Genomic DNA, 22,926 nt, shown 5'->3' with positions numbered 1-22,926 from the left:
CAAGAGGACCTCTATTCTTGTCGGGCGAGGTCGTTTCCCTGCTCAGAGTTTGTGACCTTGATAACTGCAGCTCCTACCGCCTTCTTGGCTGGTTTCACCGGACAGTCTCGAAGAAAGTGCCCTGAGTTTCCGGAATAGAGGCATAATTGCAACTGTTTTCTCCTTTCCCGCTCCTTTTGTGTTAGTGGTCCTTTCAGGCCCCCTATTTGCATGGGTTCCCCGGAGTCTACTCCTTTGGAAGGAGTTGGTGGTTTGGAAAATACTCGAGCATCAAACTTGGAACGATCGGCCTTCCTGTTCTGCAGTCTGAGATTTATTTGAACGACTAAGTCTATATAATCCGAACAGTCTTGTGGGGGATTCACTACTTGGGCTAAAACGTCTTTGAGCTCTCCACGTAGACCTCTATAAAACAGCGTAATCCTTTTGTCCTCAGGCCATTGAGTTTCCACTATTAGTCTGTTGAAAGATGCAATATAAGCCAAAAGGTCTTGATTACCCTGTCGCAACGAAAGACGCTCATTGTCCAAGGCCTGCCCCTGTGAATGTCTTGCGAACAGTTTTTCCATACTAAGCTGAAAGGCTTGAAAATCATGGAGAACCAGATCATCTTGATTAACTAGAGGGATCGACCAGTCTGCCGCATTGCCACTAAGGTACGAAAGCACAAAAGCTACTTTAGCTTGATCAGTTGGAAAGGCTGCTGGCCGGCATAAAAAATGCAACCGGCACTGATTGATAAATACTGCAAACCTCTTTGGGTCACCAGAAAATCGTTCGGGCGGAGCCAGAGGTACATTCCCAGGTAGGTTGAGCTGCACTGGATTCATAGGGGATGTTGAAGGAAGATTTGCCCCTGATGCGGGTAACAGGGTCTGTCCGGCTTGTGACTGTAGCAATTGTCTAGCAAGATCGTCTGTTCGCTCCTTGGAAATAATTAGTTCCCTTCTTAGAGCATTAGTTTCCTGACGAGCTGCATGCACTTCTGCCCTTAGTTCCCCAAGTAACCGGGCTAGGTGGTCGGTATCCGAGGTTTCCATAGCGCCTGGGCGAGAGTTTTGCGGTAGGCTTTGCATTCTGTAACGCTCACCTGATTCTCGCAGAGGCGCCGGTCTTGACTGGGCGACTACCGTATCTTCAAAAGTGATGTGTAGCACCCGGTTGGCTCTTTGGGCTGGACCTCTGTGCACTGTATGCCTGACTCGAAGAGTAAGATGTCTGCAGATAGAAAATATGGGATTAATGAACTGGGGTTATTGGGGTGTCCCTATCTCTTTCCTTTTCTCCTCTCCTGTAGAACCCCAAAGGTTAACGCTCTCACCTTAGGTAAGTGAACGCCGAGCTCTCCATCTGCCTCGGGGCAGGGTGCTGTAACCAGTTTCTTCATTGGATAGGTAGCGCAGGCCTCTTGACTTCAGAGGACTGCTGTCCGTCGTTTACTTCACGAACGGTGAGTTCCGAATATTTCAAATGTCTTTAAAAGTCTTTTGTAATGCTGTCTCTTATTTTGCAGGGTTCCGGCGATGGCGGTTGACTGGCTGAAGTGAGTTGAGGATGGACCCGTATGCGGAATAGAAGCGCCTGGAAGCGCGTAAGTAAGCGCTTGTTGCTTGCTTCACGATGCGCACTAACTGTCCTTTTATTTTGCAGGTACCAGTTCGGAGCTGCTGAAGGATGCCGGAATGCCCACTGAGTTCGGCGTGGATGGAGTAATGGCACGTGAGTATTTAACGTTACCCAATGTCTTTAAACGCACCTTCTTTTGTCCTACAGATGCGGGATGCAGCGCCGAAGGCCTCCGGAGCGTGCGAAGAGTTGGTAAGCTTTTGTCTTTCAGATGCCGGAATGCAGTGCGATGACCTCCGGAGCGCGTGAAGAGTAGGTAAGCCTTTGTCTTTCAGATGCAGGAATGCTGCGCGAGGCGTTGATGACAGCCGATGGACCAGGTAAGAGATGCGCTGTCACTGAAGACCGTAGTGCTAACCTGTTCTTTCTTGTCTTTATAGATGTTGCTGAAGACTGGATTCAGGATGGTAAGCCTTTTTCCTTAGGCCCAGGATCAGATGCAGAAGACACGATGAGCGTTCTGCTGCAGAGGATGCAGAATAACGCAAAGCAAGATTCATCCATCGGGTGTGGTTTAAATAGCCTCCTGTAGTGCTTAGGTGTCTCCTTCCACAGCCACGCCTAGGTAAGAAAAGAGTTCCTGCTTTCCAGAAGAGTTCCTGTGTTCTGAACCTAGGGAGTGGCTCCTGCCCCACCCAACAGGAAAAGTAGTCCCAAACAGAAGAGGATCAGGGGTTCAACTGGCAGGTAAGTAAGCAGCATGGTCTGCTGCAGGTAAGTCCACCCAAGCATTATGAGCCCGGCGCTTGCAGCGCTGGGACTGGGCATATTTATGAGCCTGGCGCCACTGGCGCCAGGACAGGGTCCAAAAGGTCCCAATTGGGACTGGCTGGCACTCGGAACCTGGGTTATGAGTCTGCTTCCAAGGGAGTTGGGTAAGTCCTGGCCTTTTGGAAGCAGAGATCATGACAAGTGCTTTCAGGGCATGTCAATATCGATGTAGGATGTGCGCTTGCTATAGCAGTCCCAGTACCATAACTGGGCGAAACTGGTGTTGCCATGCTATTAAGGTTTATTATTTTACCAATGTAGTTGGTTGAAAGAAAGGGGGTAATGAAATATTTCTTTGTTGAGTGACTGGGTGATCATGTTAATTTCACAACTAATACTAAATAGACTTTTTAAACAGTTATCAAGAGGCTAATCAAGGTCTCAATAGCTAGTTACATCGAAGAATAACTTTATCAACTTCATATTTTAATTAATATCAAAAAGTGGGGAACTGATTGTAAGCAAATGTCTTTCAACTTCAACCAACTAATGTATCATTATCATTGCATATAAGTGAGCATTTCCGTACCATTTTGTACAGACTGCTATCACTAATTTATAATTATGCGAGTGAGCTACACACAGAAGCAATGGAAGCGTAGTTGGTGTCTATAGTGAGCATCACTAAGTAGGAGGAGTTGTGCCAAGGTGTGGGCTACTTACTGTGCCTAGGGAAAAAATATACCCCTCACTGATGATGCTCAACAAGACAAAGATCATATTTTGGGTTGTTTGTATTACTTAGCAGAGACGAGGTAGCATAGCATTCTGGGCAAGCTTGATTTGCACATGGCAGGCTCTCTTATCTAATGGCGCTGATAATATAAAAGGTCAATTGCGAGTGGTTATGATTAATTCAAAGATTCAATGCTTTAATCAATAACATTTTAGTGATAATACATTTATACCAGTAGTTCATATGTTTGAGCAAACAACAACAAAAAATTAACCACTCACAAGGTCTGCTGGGAATTATCATCGACGGACAGTCTTCGTCACGCAGAACTTCAGTTACTTTCTAAAAAAGAGAAGACATCAGTTCATAAGTCAGATAATGTAGACATAACTATTGTGCAAGCTGTCAACTCATTAAATTACGCTCGGTAAACAACGGTAAGCATACTTTGCGTGGATATTTTCTGACCATATGAATTTTATATTTCCGCTACTAGCATCATTTTCCTCCTCATTATAAAGGGCCTTCACTCTTTCTATTTATTTCCTGGTTTCTTGCTACCTTCACTTTCATCATTGAAATGTTTCCAAAGTTAAATTCTTTACTTCGTAGAAATGACAAAAGTCTACACATTGTGCTTGTTTTATAAACTTTGTACATGTCCTTAAGGTCTGACTCCCATCAAGAAACCCTTTGTTAAACCCTTTCTGATTTGTGTAAACGCTCCCCCATTTCCTCCTTCCACTCAGAAAAGAAAAACAGGTAGAAAAAAGAAACACTTTGTGAATCCCTTTGTCATTGTTTGCTTTTTGCTTCCCTTCCCTATAACGTCCCTCCTTCCACCCAAAAATGAAAAAACAGAAAACACGTGTTAACCTTTTTGTTCTTGTTTTTATCCCTTTCCCTTACCCCCCTCCCCCGCAAATAGTAAAAGAGATGCCCACTGTGACACCCTTTGTACTTTTGTACTAGTAGAAACCCTTCAACAATTGTTATTGAACAAATGACTCTCTTTGGGAGCAACTCTTCTTTGGATGGGGAAGTGAGTCAGCAGTATGATGTGGAACAAGAGGAAGCAAAGATAATGGATCAGGTGCAATTGCATGAGGAGGATGCAGAAATGGAGGGGCAGCGAGAAAAGGAAAAGGTGGCAGAGTTTGTGGAGCTGAGGGAGGGGACACATACAGAGGCAGATGATGAGCAGCAGGCAGTACATGAGCAGATGAAACAGGAGGAGGTGGAAGAGGGGCAAGAGGAGGCAGATGAGAAGGAAGGGGACCATCATGAGGATGAAACACACTAGTAAGAGGATGGAGTGGAGCACACTGATGAGCTACATTAAGTGGCTCCCATTCTGTGGATGGGAAAGGTGGGCCAGATGAGGAGAAAATAAAATAGCTTCTGCCCCAACACTTTCTATTCCAGGCCCCTACTGACAAACTCAATGCTTACCCCTCCCTACCTGAGGGTAAGGGGCAGGCAGAGTGGTCTGCAGATGTGTGTGAACTCAAGGCAAGAAGACTGAGCATTATCAATTGGGCACAACTACAATGTATGAACACATCTTGCAGTGGCATAATCTGATGTATTATATGCATGTGCCAGACCCTAACCCTGCCACCATGATAACTGCTGCCAGTATGAAGCATGTCAGTGTGAGAAAGGGATCTAAATACAGACAGTGGCACCGCCTGCAGTAATCAGGCCTATGTTGCCTCAGTTGGCTCTCCATGTGGCAGAAAAGTTGGTTGTGACTACATATGGGAGCAGAGAGAATACATTGCCTGCAATGTGGGGTGATAATCAGTCATGGTGAGCTGGAAGACACTGCCCTCAAAAAATGCTCTGGAGGTTTACGTGTGCCTATCACTGCAACATTCCCTGCTAAACTGAGCAAGTTTGAAAGACAGACAAGAATTCTATCTGCCATCCTGTGTATTTTCTAACTTCTACTCTTCATCACATAGTTCGACCCGACCTCAGGAACTACCCCTGCCCTCAAGAACACCACCAAAACATTTGCTTTCAAGTCAACTCAACAGCTGTGTCTCCTAGACTTGGAAGAGGTTCCCAGACTTTCCCAGCACATTCTTGCCACCCTAAATACCCTAACCCAGACTGCCAATGTCCATATACTTTGTAGAGGAGCAGGTGGATGCATTTTCACTAACTCCCACCCATTCACCAACGTCATACTGGAATAGCAGGAGAAGGGCCCTGTGTGAGACTACATGTGTTATGCCTATACCTCATTGAGTATATGAGAGACGATATGCACTCAGACTACTGTACCAAATGTACGCTTGCAATGAAAGTGTGGACGGATGCCGTATGGAAGGATGTCAGCATACAACATTGGACATCATGTAGCACTGAGTGAAATCTGACGCGTGCAGTTTGATGTCATGGAGAAGATATACGAAGCCATGCTGAAACTGTATGAAAATACTGAAGAGTGATGATGTAACTGGAGTGACAAGAGAAACATGTACGAAACGATAAAGTAATTATAAATGCAAAAAAACATGAAGTAACCAAGGGATGCTCACACACATAAAAAGGTAATGTGGTTCAACTTAGAGTTGAACCAGGCTATTGAAGTGTGTGCTGATGAAAAACAAAAAGGAGAAAATGAACAAACCTAAATAGAGAGACAGATTTAAAAAGAGCATTTTATGTGAAGATAAAACACCTGATAAAGAGGTAGGAGTAGATGTTAGAATATCCTCTCTTGATAGTCAGTATCCTATTGAAACCCAGACAGAAAAAAATGGTTGCTCAAAAGGAGGGTGCAGTTCAGTCACCTGATGAGTATTTTGACCCACAAATGTTCCAAGAGACAGAAAGAACAGGCACTGTGCAAATCTCAGATAGGTGTCATGCGCCAGAAAATGACAGGCTGCCAGGTGACCCTTGTGAAAAGGCTCAGTCACAAGGCTGTGGTTAGAAAACTGATAGCTCCAGAACCGAGAGACAGTCAGTTGCCATGGTCCAGATGAGCTCTGAGCCCAGGAATATAGACCAAGAACTACAAAACAAAGTCAACAAAAAGGAGGGAAAAATATCTTATATATGTGTTTAGCGAGAAGTGAAAAGAAAGGTGAGTTCTGAAATCAGCAAAAATTCACGCTTTTTGTGTGTGCTAGAGGTAATTGAGGATAGATATTATGCTCCTATCACTGTGGAAGAAAAAAGCGATGCATTTGCAATGATTGACACGGGTGCTCCGGCCACAATAATGTCCAATGAGTTGATAAAAAGTATCAATGAAGGAAGATCCCCACAAAATTACATAAAGGTGAGACAAAATGAAGAACCGGTGCACAATTCTAATGGTGAGGAAATACCTATCGAAGGTGTCACTGAGTTGGACCTAATGATAGGGAAACAGAACAAGACAGGAAGTATTAATTACACCTTTTAGTGAAATACCATTTCTGATGGGGGACAAATTGCCTGAAAAGGTTGTCGCCCCTAATTGATGGGGTATATGGGGTCTTATGATCTTTAGCCAAAAAACCATTGAGGCCTAAGAAGGTGATGTCACAAGACAACAGTATAAAAGAATGCCATACAATGGCTAAATCAGATGATGCAGTGGAACTGTATCTTCAGAATAGCTGTGTGCTGAGTGTCACTGTCATTCTGAGGTGTCAGGGTGAAATGTGAGGTAAAAAAGAGAAGCAGTCTCTGGAGATTTATTTAGACCCTAAGAAAAAATGGCAAGCAGAAATAGATGAAAACACATTGCATACACATTTTATTTAAACAAAGAGAGATGCAGGCCAAATGTTACTCCAGAGGTAAACACAGAAAAACACATTACAATGCTTTCTGAAATCTGCATGGAAAATGGGCAGCCATCAATCCCTATCTGGGTGAATGGGCATTCTGAAGTGACATAAGCCACATTAGCGCTTGAGCAGGAAAGAAGTTTAATTAATGAGAAAATACTTTAGCAAATAATTGACAAGGAGGAGATCCTGAAGTTCAGAATAAAGAACCAACACATTTTTGGGTTGTATAATCCAGAGTTAGGAAATAGAGTCATTGGAAGATGCATGATAAGAATCAGAATTGGTCCTAATACTATTCATCACACTGTGTGGATAATGAGTGGGGCACAAAATAAATGTTATCTGGGAAATTACATTATGCACATAATGTGTATGGTGTTGGACTTCATTAATCACAAAGTGTGGTCCAGGTTAGGGGGACCAGCACCTGATTTTGAAGGCCAGAGACAAGCTTATCATTGTGCACAGATGGTACCATATGCGATTGAACTACAGGTGAGAAAGGACATTACAATCCCTGCATTTACCAGTCAAGTTACAATAGCGCTAAAACACAGAAAGGGGCAACAGATGAAAGATTCCGATGCATTTGTGTGCCTAAATGAATCCATGAGGCAGCAAGGGCTAGAATGTGAATATACACCACTGGTAGAGATTGGGGATGAACCCATTCAAATATTGATGGATAATAAAGGATGTTAGGATATTAATTTAGAGGTGAATTCAGCATTAGGAAAGGCGATACAAAAATCTCATTACACTGCAGATTTCAGTAACGCAATCATTGGGAATATCCCTGAAAGATATGTGAATGCACAGCGTGAGTTTGCCAGAGTCTTTGGATTCTCAACCTAAAGGAATATTTAACATTCAGTCTGTGCATCCTTATGAGTCAAGTGAGACAGTGTGCTGTCAGCAAGATAATTGCATCCTATTTGATTTAAACAAAAATGCAACAGAAAAGCAGCATAAAGAGATGGAAGTCAATATTCCCGAATATTTAAATATGTCAGCTCTCCAAAGAGATACAGCTACACGGTTAGAGGAGAGTACAGAGGCTCCTCTGTTAGAGGACTTCCTACAATTTTAAAAAATGGTAGAAGAGCAGGTTCAGGCTGCAGATGCATGCACCAATGGAGAAGAAAAGGATCAGTTGAGAAAAATATTTATGGAGTTTAAAGAGGTTTTTGCCAAAGACGCATATGATTGCGGCCTAACAGATCTGCATGTTGCCACATTGCCAGAGGGACATGTTAGGGAACCAGTATTTGTGTGTCGCTATTGGTTGCCCCTGGCATTTTTGGAATCATTAGCCGAGATAATAAAAAATCCAGAATCCAAAGGAATCATAGCACATCAAATACTCCCATTTTGGGTGTGTTAAAAACCTAATGGCCAATGACGTTTGTGGGAGGACCTACGAGAGTGAAACAAAAGACTACCTGTTTCAAGGTGGCCACTTCCATTTATTGATCAGGGTCTCGCACAGGTCCACGGTGTAAGAGGATTCAATTCGACACTACAGCTAAGTCAACGCCTAGTCTATAATACTTAATGAAAACCCTTATTGATATATCTTTATGTCCAGTTCATGCGTTCTGGATGACTACCCCTATATAACACCCCTCTCTTGGAATCCCCCTGACCCCACTGAGCCAAGAAGTAGTTCTGTTTTGCAAGTTAAAAGGTTTATTTGATAATTTAAACAAGAGATGTATATAGCACACCTTATAATAAATTAATAATTGAATAGCACACTTAATCTGATATGATAAAGATTAACAACGGAGAATCTGGCACTAACACGCTTCTTTATAATCACTAATGAGTTGACATGAAATGGATAAGATAGCACACTGGTAAATATGGACAGAAGAATAATGTGGTAGAGAATGCTTTATAGAGTTCAAATGGATGCAAGGTTGAATGAATGAAATGCAGTATAGAAATACTCAATATGATTTCAACAAAACAATGTAATCACTTTTCTCTGGCAATCCCCTCCCCCCCTTGATGCAAGGCAAGGAAATGGAAGGAAAACACACAGTTCTCAGAAATGCAATCAAATGTGATTCAGTTCACCCCAGCAAGCTTAGACTACAGAAGTTTGAAAACACAGGCCCAAATTGCTTTGATATGTGCTGGCAATGAATTAAAAAAATATGCTAAAATGCTTTTAATTCCCTTTCAGAGGTTCAGGGTGAATGGTATCTAGTTAATATTAGCTCAGGCTCACTCTTGCAATGATTCAGGAATGATTAGCAGGTTAAACGAATTTCTGGCAAATGGAAGGCAAGCAGCAGCAGTTTTTAAACATGAAGAAATTTGCAAATCGCGGCAAAATTCGCGGATGCGCCGAGCGCTATTACAGAGGAACCACAAGGACTATCTCTATCGTTTTGGGGTCCTAGGAAAGCCTAGGATCTCATCTTCCAAATGAAAGTTACTGCAAGTCTCTAGCACAAACGGTTGCAGAGATATGAGCGATTAAATAAAGGTCGTTTTTCAGATTTGAAATTTTAAAGTTCAAAAAGACACGTGCAGCTTGCAACTAGAAAATGACAAGTGACAGCTTTGCAAATGACAGGTGACAGTTAGGAGACAGTTCTACTTAGATTAAAATAGGATTGAATTATATTATTTTAACTAGGAGATTGGTTCTGCACAGTTTTCTAGGTACTCACACTATATTCTTGAGTGAAATGGGCCTCGCCATGGATCTGGTCAGGTTTTAAACTCGCCTCTGGTCTCTGCACTTCACAGTGATCTGGGTCAGCTCTCTCTGGTTCTCTGGTCTGGGTCTCTAGTTCTGGATAGATTGAAGTCTCTAGTTTGGCTCTCTGGAGGTTTGATGGAGGTAAAGTATGGATTTTTCCGGCAGAGCTTCCAGCGGCAGATGGATTTGAAAGTCCCTATCTGTCCTGTCTGTCTGCTTTTATGTGTTTAGAATGTGGGTGTGTTCTAGCATCACTGACCCTACCTCTCTCTCAGCTTCTAATTGGTCAAACTTCCATTTCTCATTTGATTGGCGAAGGAGCTGTGAGTCAGAGGGATGTCATTTTATGGCTTGCAGATAGGACACTCCTCTGTCAGATTGCACACATTCTATATTTGATAATAAAAGACATATTTCACAGTTACACAGTTGCTTGAAATTACATATACATGGTGTGGCTGAATTTAGCCATGTCTCTGTCCAAATCCGCTGTTTCTAAGAGCTTGCATTCAGAAATGGCACATAATTGACTTTTTAACTGATTTTTCAATTTCTGACATTGACCCAACTTTACATACATGTGCGCAGGGAGTATGGACATTAACTGATGAAGTTTCAGACTTTTAACATGCATACATTTAGAGTAATATCCACTTTTCCGCTAACACCCCCCTGAACATACCACCGGTTCTAAAAACCTCTTAAACTGTGGGCAGAAAAATCACAAGAATTATGGTATCATTTATAAAATTTTCACATGTCCGCTCTATGAATGATCCATCTTTTTAAAGTTATGTTCTGGCTCCAAAGGGGTGTGGTTTCCTCTCAGCACAAGGTAGAAATACTGGTTTATCCAGTTCTGCCAAGCCAGCTTGCTCTCACAGGCAGTGCTCCTCCCCTTTCCTCAGGAGGAAGCCACTTTTTACGACCATTTACGACTCCTGCCAATAAAACCTTTGCCTGAGCCAGGACAGGGCTTTGTTCACTTTCCTGCAGAGCACAGGTAATTCAATTATCAGATAGATGGCATATCCTTAGTGTGAGCAGCAAAAGGGCAGCTAGGCCTGGGAACACAGCTGTGACTCAAGTTTCACTCCTGATGGGGGTAGTTGCCAGGCAGAATTCAGTTCCTTAAGCCAGACTTTCAGCTAACTGTCATGTTTTTTTTGTTGCTTTTTAAATTAACTTGCAATTTTACACATGCAGCTAGAATGCTGATTCTAAGTTTAAACTATAACATTTAAACAATTGCAAAGGCATGTGACACCAAACATAGGTCACTCATTTAATCTAAACATTTTCGATTTTAGTGTCTTTAAATCCAGTGCAACTTAAACTGCTGACTCCATAGCAGTTTTGTTATAAGCATTGTTTTGGGCTCTTCATTTCCCAGATTTTGTAAGCACACAAAACCTCATTCTGCCAAATGTCTGCTGGTGTTCAGTGAATATTTTGCACATGTTGCAATGTTTAAAATAGACACTTTGGCTTGCCTTCAGAGGAACACAGGGTGGTTTTAAAACGCCGGCTTTTGGATAGTGGTGAGTACTGGTACTGCACCCATTTTTGGGATTTAAGAATGAATTCCCCACAATTCTAGGTTGCATTTGGCAATCAGCATTGCCATTCCCAATGGTTTCAGACTACTGTGCGGGTAGTCCAATGGTGGTTTTAGGCAGTGTCCTTCTGTGCCCATAACATCGGCAAAAATGGGTGGCAGCCTATTCTTCCTGCATTTCCCTGTGCATTTTCTGGGAAGCTCTGGCCATCATGATGTTTTCATGTCAGTACTGCACAGTTTTGAGGTAGGGCTCGGATGCATGGGTAAATACATCCCACAACGGGTCAAAGGTGTTTACCACATTAGATCTTACAGCTGGATACTGGTGTGTGCCACTGGCTGAATATATACAAAATGTGTTTGTATTTTCATTTGACAAATCCCAATATGCATGGTCCCAGACATCTTTTGGATATGTCAATAGTGGGAGTGAATTCAGAATATTTTTGAGGAAGGCGCTCCCAGATACAGCAGAGAGGGGGACAATAGTTTATGTAGATGATGTGCTAATTAAAAATGAGAATCTGAAAAGTCATTTCCATGAGATTAGACATGTGCGTGGCCAGTTACAAAAGGGGAGAGCCAAGGTGTCTTTACAAAAAGCCCAATGGTGTAAAAAGAAAGTGAATTTCTTAGGTCATGAGTTGACTGATAATGGGTGAAATCCACAAAAGAAAAAGGTGGAGGCAATACAGAAGTTGAAAGACCCTATTATTTTGAAAGGATTGAAGAGTTTATTAGGGATGACAGGCTATAACAGGAAATGTATTGAAAACTATGTAGAGATTACACAACCTTTACCAAATTATTGAAGCAGGGTGTACCCTGGAAGTGGGAAAAGGAGCAGTGTGAAGCGGTGGCTAAGCTGAAAGAATGTCTCATGAAACACCATGTTTGGCATATCCTGTAAAGAACCAGCATTTCTTTGTAGAAATAGGGTTCACTGATCAGTGTATGTCAGAAGTGCTATCTCAAAGGCATGATGTGAATAACAAAATTATTGCATATGCTAGCAAGGCGTTATCTCAGGTGGAAACTAAGTTCAGTGAATCTGAAAAAGCACTACAAACCACTGTTTGGGCATTGCAACATTTTTGTCCCATCATTTAAGGGGAAAGAGTGATTATTGAAACCAATCACCAATCTCTACGATTTGGGCAAAAGAGAATTAGGTCAGGGAATTTGACACATTCCAGAATTACTTCTTGGACATTGGCACTTCAGGGATTCCCTGTATAAGTAAAATATGGACAAAATAAAAAGAGCCCAGTAGATCAAGGGCTAGCAGATTTGCATGATTGTGCAGCCTAACGTGCACCCAAGGAAGCAGAAATAGAATCCAATTTGGAGGATGTATGTAGGGATTTACCAACAGTGTATGTAGATGGGTGTGCATACCATGTGGAAAATAACACAGAAAAAGAGCTTGTGGCAGGAATAGGAAATACCTGGTTTAAATGTCACAACATGCAAAGGGTAAGCTTGAGGATTGGGCCTAGAAGTAGTCAAGTAGCAGAGTTGGCTGCTATTCATAAATCAATTGCTACCGCAGTTGAAAACAAACTCAAAGAGATATTTCTAGTGACTGATTCTGATTATGCGCAAAACAGTTTTGTAGAATATTTACTTGGCTGGAAGGTAAAAGGTATGTTCCCATATAACAATAATCCTCTTAAACATGGCAAGATGATTCAAGCCATAGACAAACTTGTATCAGAAAATGATTTAATAATACATTGGAGAAAAATCCGAGGCCATTTAAAGATGCCAGGTGAGGGCAAGGAGCGTAATGACAAGACAGATCAGTTAGCTAAAATGGGAACAGTGATGGGAGAGTTGTTTCCTATTGAAAACAACTTGTTGAAGTACAGATAGATGCGATAACACGCTCAAAATCTCCAAAGGAGGATGTACAGCCTGTAGTGCAATGGAGTTCTGATACCCCAGATCAGGACCTGATCAAAGCGCAAAAACAAGACCCAATTTTAGGCATATTTTATGATCACTTAGTTGATGCAGAACAAAATCTTCTGACTGAAAATGATTGCAAAGGGAAAGAAGAATTGAGAGTATTGTTGAAAAACAAAACGTAAATTAAGGTTATAAAATGGATTAATGATTAGAGAATCTGTAACAGGTCAAATCCAATGGGTGTAACATCATTTCAGGGATTGATGTTACATCGGGACACAGGGGTTCCCAAAAAACTTTAGAAATGTTAAAAGATTACACCTATTGGCCACATATGTCGCAAGATGTTGAACTATACACCAGAGGGTAACTAGAATGTGCACAATTTCAACCAGCTTCACCTACGCATAGAGCCCCATTAATGAAAAGGGGTTTGACCCTTCCATTGTCTGATTTGTTGGGCCTGTAAAAAGATCAGTCAGAGGAAATAAATATTTATTAACAGTGGTTTGTCTAATGTCCAAATGGGTGGAATGCATTCATGCACCGGATTGCAGTGCACAAACGGCAGCCACATTACTGGTGAACCATATGTTTTCAAGATTTGGGTTACCTCAAAGAATAGAATCAGATTGGGGAAGTCATTTCACTAGTGCATTAATGACCAAAATGTTGCAAATATTGAGTGTGAAAAGGAAACAACACATCTCATATCAGCAGTCTTCTTCAGGTGGTGTGGAAAGGAACAATAGGTCAATTGTTAACATATTAAAGACATTTGCAGCTGAGGCAGGTTCTAGTTGGGACCTTCGACTGCCCTTAGTATTGATTTATTTATTACATTTGATTATTTATTCATTACATTTGATTATATGCCCAAACCCTGGGGTATCACGGTGTAGGTTACAATATTACAGTAATGCTTGCTGGTTACAGGGGAAGAGATGGCAGGTGATAAACACAATGGCATGATCGTTACAGAGAATAATCGGTTGACAACAGTGTACACTTACAATTAATCAGCAAAACATGTGGTTGTAAATAGCGTTTATGAAACAGACATGTTAGAATTTATTAAATAACCAGGTGTTTAGAAGTTTCTTAAAGTGAGTGTGGGAGGGCTCGTTTCTTATGCTCGAGGGGAGTGAGTTCCAGATTCTAGGTGCTGCTACAGGGAAGCTGGACTCTCCTGTTCCTGAGTTCTTGAAACGGGGAATGAGTAAATGGGTGCTGGAGTTAGATCTGAGCAGGGACCTCATTTCACCAAAAAGCCATGGGTAGCAAAAGTGACATCACACGACCCTTGTCCTATGATATCACAGGAAGTGATGTCATTTGACCCCACCCAAAGTGATATCGCAGGAAGCGATGGAACACAGCATTTCACCCCTTGAAAAAACAGGAAGTGGCATCAAATAGCATTGTTCCTAAGTACACTACAAAAAATATGGTTACATAGCACTATAATGTGATATACATTTCATACAAGAATGGATCGCCACATGTATTATTAAGATCTGTGTGTATAGGCCCATATTACGAAATTACTGTGAAAGCAAGCAGACATCCATGGCCAAATGATAATGATGTGTTTTTATATAGCACTTGTGCTTAAACGCTTTATATAGAAAGAATATACACACACTATCACCCAACCTGTGTTGGTACCCATTTATCGACCTCAGAAGGATGAAAGGATGAGTTGAAGAGTTTAAGAACAAACTAAATCAGTACATCACCCCTTAAGTGTGCCTGAAATAAACCTTTAATGAGCCTAGCAATTTTAGTACAGAATTCCTGAAAGACACATTATTTGTTATTCCTATTCTTTCCTAATTAGGGTCGCTGCTGAAAGTGTTAGACTTGTGGAACCCCTGTTCTTGTTTTAAGTGGCCTGAACAAGAAAGCCAGCCACTCCAGAATCAAAGATCCACATGGCGCTGGCCACAGCCCATGAGCTTGCATTAAAACATTTAGGTTGGAGATAGGAATGGGAGTACCATCTACAACCCTATAGGTATAGTCCTGATGTAACTTTTTCAATCGATTTTTGACCGTTTATTTTTAGGTTATTTTCTAGCACATAAGTGTTGAGTATAGTAAGCTTCTGCTGCAGACCGATTGGCATACGGTCAAAAAGGACTATGCCGTCCGCGAATGCTTTCCAGTCAAGGGATACTGTACCCAGCCTGACTGGATTTGTGAGGCCCCCCTTCCATATGTTATCTAAGTCCGCTGTATAGAGGTTATAGATGGTGGGGGCTACAACACAAAACTGTCTCAGCACAACAAATGTTGGGACAGGAACAGTCACCGCCCCCTCCCTGTCCAATCTGACTCTCACTTTTGTATCAGTGTGTAACAGTGCTAGCAGCTGTATTAAGTTGGAAGGTATGCCTGCTGCCACAAGCTTTGACCACAACCATCAATACATGCCATGTAGACGTTACCTAGTGTTTTTTTCCTGCCTGCATCTGTGCCATAGCAAAGGCGTTTAAAGGGGACCCATGCCTGCACGAAAACCCACTTGATATTCAGATAAAAATTTGAGTTTGGTAAATCTGTGTTTTTAGTTCTTTTAACAACAAGGTACCAAAGATCTTGCTGGATGAATCCAGTAGGACGATTGACCTGAAGTTTCTTGAATTTTGTCTATCCCCTTTTTTGAAGATGGGGATTAAGAGGGATTGTTTCCATGTGTCTGGAACCTGATAGGTAAGGCAAATGTGTTTAAAAAGTTCCGAAAAGTTTTTTGCCCTTGCCTTCTGCAATCACGCAGCCAGGAACACAGTAGGGGGCACTCTGCTGCGGTCAGGATCACCCAACCCGCCACAGACACTGGGATCACCCAGTGTAATAGCTTCTCAGCGGTGCGATAACACAGGCCAGGATCTGGGCACAGGGCTGACACACCATGCAATAAGACACCAACACAGGATTGTTGCTCTCTGGGTCTACTGCTGCAGTGCCTCCACGTGCATGCAGGGGCCCCCTTTATTAACTCGAGACATGACAAAGTCATGACTCATTCTCTTAAATGGGCAACACACCACAGTTAAAGGGGCCACACCACACTACCCTCTCTACTGAAAGCCACCCAATCCCTGCTCTCTACCCCATCCACCTACCCAAGCCTGCTCCCTCTGCCCCCACCAACCCTACTATGCCCTCCCACACTACCCCCACTCTCTCTACCCCAACTCACCCTACCTCCACTTTCTCTGTCTCCAGCAACCCACCTTTCGTCCACTCTTTCTACCGACACCCACCCTACCCCTACTCTCTATACACCCACCCACCATGTCCCCACAATCTCTACACCACCCACTCTATCACACACTCTACCAAAACCCAGTCACCCTACTCTCTCTATACCACCTATCATACCCTACACCCACTCTCTCGACCCACCCACCCAATCCCTGCTCTCTCTACCCCCAACCACCATACCCCCACTCGCTTAACCCCACCACACCCACCCTACCCCCACTCTCTTTACAGCCCACTCTCTCTACCCTGTACCACTCTCTCTGCCCTGTACCACTCTCTCTACCACCACCCACCCACCCACTTCGCTCCTACTCTCTCTACCCCCACCCATCCAAACCCTGCTTTATCTACCCTATCCACTAACCCTACACCCACTCTATCTAACCACCCACCCAATCCCTGCTCTCTCTACCCCACCCACCTACCCAATACTCACCCTCTCAACTCACCAAACATTACTACCCACCAACCCTATCCCCACTCTCTCTACCCCACCCACCATTCTGCCACTTTCTCTGCCAAACCCACACACCCTAGCCTACCCCAACTCTCTCTTCTGCCACCCATCCTACCCCACCCACTCAATCCTCATTGTCGCTAACCCAGCCCAGCCATCCCCACTGTCTCTACCCCCACCCACCTGACCCCCACTCTCTCTACACCTACCCACCCTATCCCCAAACTCTCTACCCCACCCAACCTCTCTCTGTACCACAACCCACCCACCCTACCCTATCCCCACTCTCTCCACCCCACCCACTCACCCTACCCACACTCTTTCTATCCCCACTCACCCATACTACCCCCACTCTCTCTACCTCCACCCATTAACCCCCAATCTCTTAGACTCCACCCACCCAGCATCCAGCCTCTCTGCCCTCACGCACCCTACACCCAACCTACCCACACTTTCTGTACAGCCATCCTATCCCTCTCTGTCTACTACCAACCACCCAACCCTTGGTCGCTCTACTCCCACAGACCCTGCCCACACTCTCTCTTCTCCACCCACCCATCCAAACCCCATTCTCTCTACTCCCTCACCCTATGCCCACTCTCACCACTCCCACTTATCAACCCTACCCCCACTCACTCTATCCCCACCGACTCATGCCCCACTCTCTCTGACCCTACCCGCCCACTCTACTCCCAGCCTCTCTACCCCACCCAACCCCTACTTTCTCAACCCCTTCTTGCTCTACCCCCACATACTGTACCCCTATTCTCTACCCCACCCTACCACCACTCTCTCTAGCACAACCAACCACCCAAGCCCACCCTACCACCACCCACCTTACCTCCACTCTCTCTATCCTACCAACCAACCACTCTCTGTACCAAAACCCACCTACCCTGTCCTAGCCCCACTCTTCCTACCCCCACCCATGCATCCTACCCCACTGTATCTACCCTGACTCATTAACCCTCAAACCCTCTGACTCCACCCACCCAACCTCTGGCCTCTCTACCCCCACCCACCCTACTCCCAGCCTCTCTACCCACACCCACCCTACCCACACTTTCTCTACCCCCACCCTATCCCTTTCTCTCTGCCACCAACCACCCAACCCTTGGTCTCTCTACCCCCACAGACCCTACGCCCACTCTCTCTACTCCACCTTCCCATCCAAAACCCAGTCTCTCTACTCCCACCCACCCATTCCCCACTCTCACTACCCCCGCTCACCCACCCTACCCCTACTCTCTATACACCCTCACACTCTCTACCCCCACCCACGCATGCCCCACTCTCTCTGACCCTACCCACCCACTCTACTCCCAGCCTCTCTACCCCCAGCACCCTACTACCACTTTCTCTACCGTCACCCACCCAACCCTTGCTCTCTCTACCCCCAGACCCTAACCCTACGCTCTCTACTCCACCCACCCCTCCAAACCCGACTCTCTCTACTACCACCCACCCACCCTATCCCCAATCTCACTACCCCCACTCACCCACCCTAACCCCACTCTATCTACCCCTACCCACCCACACCCCACTCTCTCTGACCCTACCCACCACTCTATCCCAGCCTCTCTAGCTCCACCCACCCTACCCCCACTTTCTCTACCCCCTCTTGCTCTACTCCCACACACTCTACCACAACCAACCACCCTACCCCCACCCTTTCTACCACCACCCACTCTAATCCCACTCTCTCTACCCCACCCACCTTCTCTCCACTCTCTCTCTACGCCACCCACTTTACCTCCAACCTCTCTAACCTCACCCACCCACCCACCCACCTTACCTCCACTCTCTTTATCCCACCCACACTACCATGACTCTACCCACAACCATCCACCATACCTGCCCTCTCTAACCTTGCCACAAGCCCAACACCCACACTACCCCCACTCTATCTAACCCACCCGAAAACTCTACACCCTCTCTTTACCCCATCCACTCTACCACACCCTCTCTACCTACTCCCACCCACTCTACTCCACTCTCTCTACCTACACCCACTGACTATATCAAAACACTCTCCAACCCCCGCCCAACCTCCCCACTCGCTCTACCCCGGAACCCTCACTCTCCCTAACCCCACCCAGAAAGCTCTCTCTACAACCCACCCACTCATCCCTCCAATCCCCACTCTCTACCCTCTCTCATCCTTCCTCTCACACTCTCACTTTATTTCTTAGGCGCTCACTCTCAACCTTTCTTGCTGATATTTTCTCTTCTATCATCGATGGCCGCCTCTCTCAGTCATTTCCTCCCTATTCATTCTCCTTCCATCTCATTCTCTTGCACACCCATGTCCCTTATTGCATGCTCCTTTGAAACATTCCACTCTCCTCCTTGCACCCTGGTGCCTATAAATGCAAAATGCAAAGAACAGTAAATGCCAAAATGATTGGCTTTGTCAATGCTTGTTTCTTTATTAGTTCAAGCATAGCAGCTCCAACAGCTCCACTTCAACCTCGAAACAGAAAACTGGAGGGCAAAAAGGGTGTGTAGGCTGAATAGGTAAATGCCTAATATTTAAATATGGTTGCAGTTATATTATTTTCTTTCATTTCATGAACTATGCAAGGGAAGATATATAATATTAATCATGGTAATTGTAGCCGCTGTACACACTTTTCCAGTCTAGAGGTGGTGGTGCTGATGCAATAACCTTGACAGCTCTTTGCATGTTCACGTTTGTTTGCATGCTGTAAATGGGTTGAAGGTAGTAGTTTTCTGTGTTTATGTGATTCCAACTGTTCAGTTTGTATGCTACTAGAGGCGTACTTTGCAAGAGATTACTGACAAACATTAAAAGTGACTGGGCTCTAAAAAACTATTTCTCAAAACACAATCATGCATGGAGCTGGTTTCTAATTACAAAATAGCCAAAGATAGTTATAGCTCTGTCAGTGGTTGAAGCATATGTTAGATGGAAAGGAGATACACTGTTTATAAAAGATCATTCATTAATCTTTCCCACTGTTATCTGATTGTGCTCTAACACTTTAAAGCGTTTCTTGTGCTAGATGGAATTGCCAATAAAGATCTCAGACTAAATAACCGGACAGTCACAAGAAATATATCAAAGTACTACTTTAATCTCAATTTAATAAAGCAGGGTCATCTGACAGACATCGGACAGATGCTTGCACAAATGCACACAAACTTCATTACACAGGGGTCTCATACCCCAATATGCGTCATCTACGATGTCATCCTATGTGGCAAACAATAAAACCTATTAGCGGGAGGAATTGGATCAATAGAACATATCTACTTGTAGAAGGTATACTGGTAGTACTTCATTGCCTGTATCTTATCTGTAAGACAACCCTCAAACTACCTCTACATACATATAATACTGATTATAGCAAACAAAATGGCAGCAGATTGGTCTATGCAACATTGTATAGCAGGTTGCCCCATTGACCCACTGATTGGTTGGCATTCTGACCCAGCCTTGGACTTTCGATTCGGCTAGCAGCACGCAAGGTAACCAAAACCCAAGTGCCTGGATCACGTCAGATTACTCCCTACTTTCCCAATTTGTCCTTCATCTCTCATCAGTTTGTCCATGAGCAAAAGTTTCCAATCTGTAGTTGACCTTGTAGACTGCTCTCTGTTCTAGAACATTCAAAGGAGTGAAAGCAGATCACTATCTTCATTCCAGGCTTAATGAATAGCCCTTGTCATTGACGTCTGGGTCACTTGTGGGTCTTATTTACTGCTATTTGATTTAATTTTACTGGGTATCATTTCTCCTTTTGGCCTCTATAGAATGGCTCACTCTACCTTGCATAGACGTTATAGACTCTTAATTGTCCAATACTTGGCTCTTTTCTTTTTCCTTAATCTTAGAGAAATATGTCTCATGTCCATGACTCATCCGTCTGCCTCCTTTTGTTCTTTGCAGTTATTCCTTAAAAATAGCCTCCTTGATCCCAAGCCAACATCGACTCCTCTTGTTTTGCACATGAAGCTGTTTTTTCAGCCTCTCCTGACTCTCCAACCCTGATCGGCTTCTGAGGTAGTTGAATCGAATATTTACATGAGCCAGTGTCCATTTTCCAATAATGCATCATCCTTGCCATTTTATATATATTTTTCTATAGCATGCTTCTGTGGGCCTCATTACATGGTAGGCGGTAAACCATGGTGCTATTAGCACCATGGTTGCCGCCGGTACCATACCGGTACCACCATGGAGGAAAGGGAAATTACCACCCCATTCCAAGGTTGGCGGGGCGGTAATTCCCCCTTTCTCCATGGCCCTTCCCCATTCCCATTTTTGCCACATAGGGCATAATGGGAATGGGGAAGGAGCTAATTACGGTACCGCAAACTGCGGTACCATAATTAGCAACAAGGTCACTTTGCGGGTCCCAACTTTAACGACTGGTCTACACCAACCGTTAAGGTCGGGTCCCACAAAGGGACCTCGTAGTAATGCAGTAAGGGTTAACGGTCACCGGTACCCTTACCGGTGTCTGTTAACCCTTACCGCCTTCCATGTAATGAGGCCCTGTGTATCTTTTCTACCTTGCGTTACTGCATATTTACACTTATTGGTCAGCAAATTACTTCATCTTCTTCTGTATTCTTGATTACTTTATCGTTGCGTACATGTTTCTCTTGTTACGTCAGTTACGTTGTCCCTCTTCAGTATTTTAATATAGTTTCAGCATGGCTTTGGATATCTTCTTCATGACATCACTCTGCCCATGTCAGATTTCCCTCAGTGCTCCATGATGTCCAATGGTGCATGCTGACATCCTTCGATACAGCCTCCTTCCACACATTCAGTGTGAAGGTACATTCAGTAGAGTAGTCTGAGTGCATATTGTCTCTCATACACATGGTGAGGTATGGGCATAACACATGGGGTCCCACATATAGCCCTTCTACTGCTGTTCCATTATGATGGCGGTGAGGGGGCGGAAGCTAGGGTAAATGCATCCACCCGCTCCTCTACATGATGATAATATACAAATGTACTGTTTGTTTCATGAGTTTACTGTGATGGGTGGAGCCTACATTTTGACATCTAATTGAAACTGACCACTTTCTGTTAGAGACAGAACATTCTCTTCTTGGGTTGGTAGGTTGCCCAAAACATGGAACAATATTCAGTGTATGAAAATGTATTTAATTGATAGATGAATAAAATGTTTAAAGCAATTTTGTTATACTTTTTATTGGATTTGCTAAATTTGACTACATACTGCAACTTTGTTATTAATTAATTTAAATAATTCTGGTCCATATGTATTAAATCCATATTTAGAGGTGTACTCATTAGAGCCAGTGATAATGCATGCATATCAAATATAAAGGAATTAGCTCCTTAATTTATAGCGACAGTGGCTTAAATGGGGAAGAATTACAGAGGTATATACTAGACGGCTTAATCATTTAATTTATTGGGTATTTATAATGCACCTATACAGCAAAAAGTGTACCAAAGCTCAAAAAGACAAAGAGGGGGAGGGGCAGTGATGAAGAAAAACAAAAACGATCCTCCTAGGCCTTGTGTCATTCGGATCGTGCAAGTGCAGTAACAAGAAGTGCAGGGAGAGGGGAGGAAGGGGAGCCAATCAGAAGGAATGCACTATTGCAAGGAGGGAAAGGAAGTGCAGGTCGGAGTGGTGAGCGTGAAAAAGCAAGGGGTCAAGGGGGAAATCGGCACAAGGGCTAGGTGAGTGCTAAGGGGAGGCTAAGTGGACAAGTGCCAGGGCCATACAGAGAGTGCAGGGGAAGAAGGTCCATGTTGTAAGTGAACAGAACGGGACTGGATGGGCTCAAGTGGTGCAGGCCCAGCTAGGCTAGTGCAGGGGACGAAGCCTGGTAGGGCCGGTGCTGGTGGGGCGGTCACAAGGGTAGACTGGTTAAGGAGGGCCTGGTTCCCTGTATGAATCAGAAGGAACCAGGCAGCCAGTCAAGATGAGGAAGTTGGGGACATCAGCAGGGGAGGGGGAGAGGGAAGGAGGAAGAGAAAAGGGGGGACTGAGAAGCTTCCAGAACTTAAGGAGATCCGGCTCAAGTCTGAGAGAGGCAGGGGGGACATTCCAGAGGGAGGCACCTGCAGAAGAGAGAGGTCTACCCCCACTCTCTGCTTGGAAAATCATCTGATCTGCAGAGAGC

The 22,926-nt window shown here is 44.1% G+C and overlaps 1 protein-coding gene across 5 annotated transcripts in view; it reads right to left on the bottom strand.

Moving 5' to 3' along the window:
• SLC44A5 (solute carrier family 44 member 5) overlaps window positions 1-22,926 on the bottom strand; it is a 1,500,346-nt gene that overhangs the window by 441,251 nt on the left and 1,036,169 nt on the right. For all 5 annotated transcript variants that reach the window (XM_069641896.1, XM_069641897.1, XM_069641899.1 and 2 more), the window contains exon 7: window positions 3,355-3,415. In XM_069641896.1, coding sequence (XP_069497997.1) covers window positions 3,355-3,415 — 61 coding nt within the window. The remainder of the gene's footprint in view (window positions 1-3,354; window positions 3,416-22,926) is intronic.

This window comes from Ambystoma mexicanum, chromosome 1q (genome assembly GCF_040938575.1).
Source record: "Ambystoma mexicanum isolate Mex_15411 chromosome 1q, UKY_AmexF1_1, whole genome shotgun sequence".
Lineage (NCBI taxonomy): Eukaryota > Metazoa > Chordata > Amphibia > Caudata > Ambystomatidae > Ambystoma > Ambystoma mexicanum.
The sequence above is the reverse complement of the archived record's forward strand: the minus strand, read 5'-3'. Positions and strand labels throughout refer to the sequence as shown.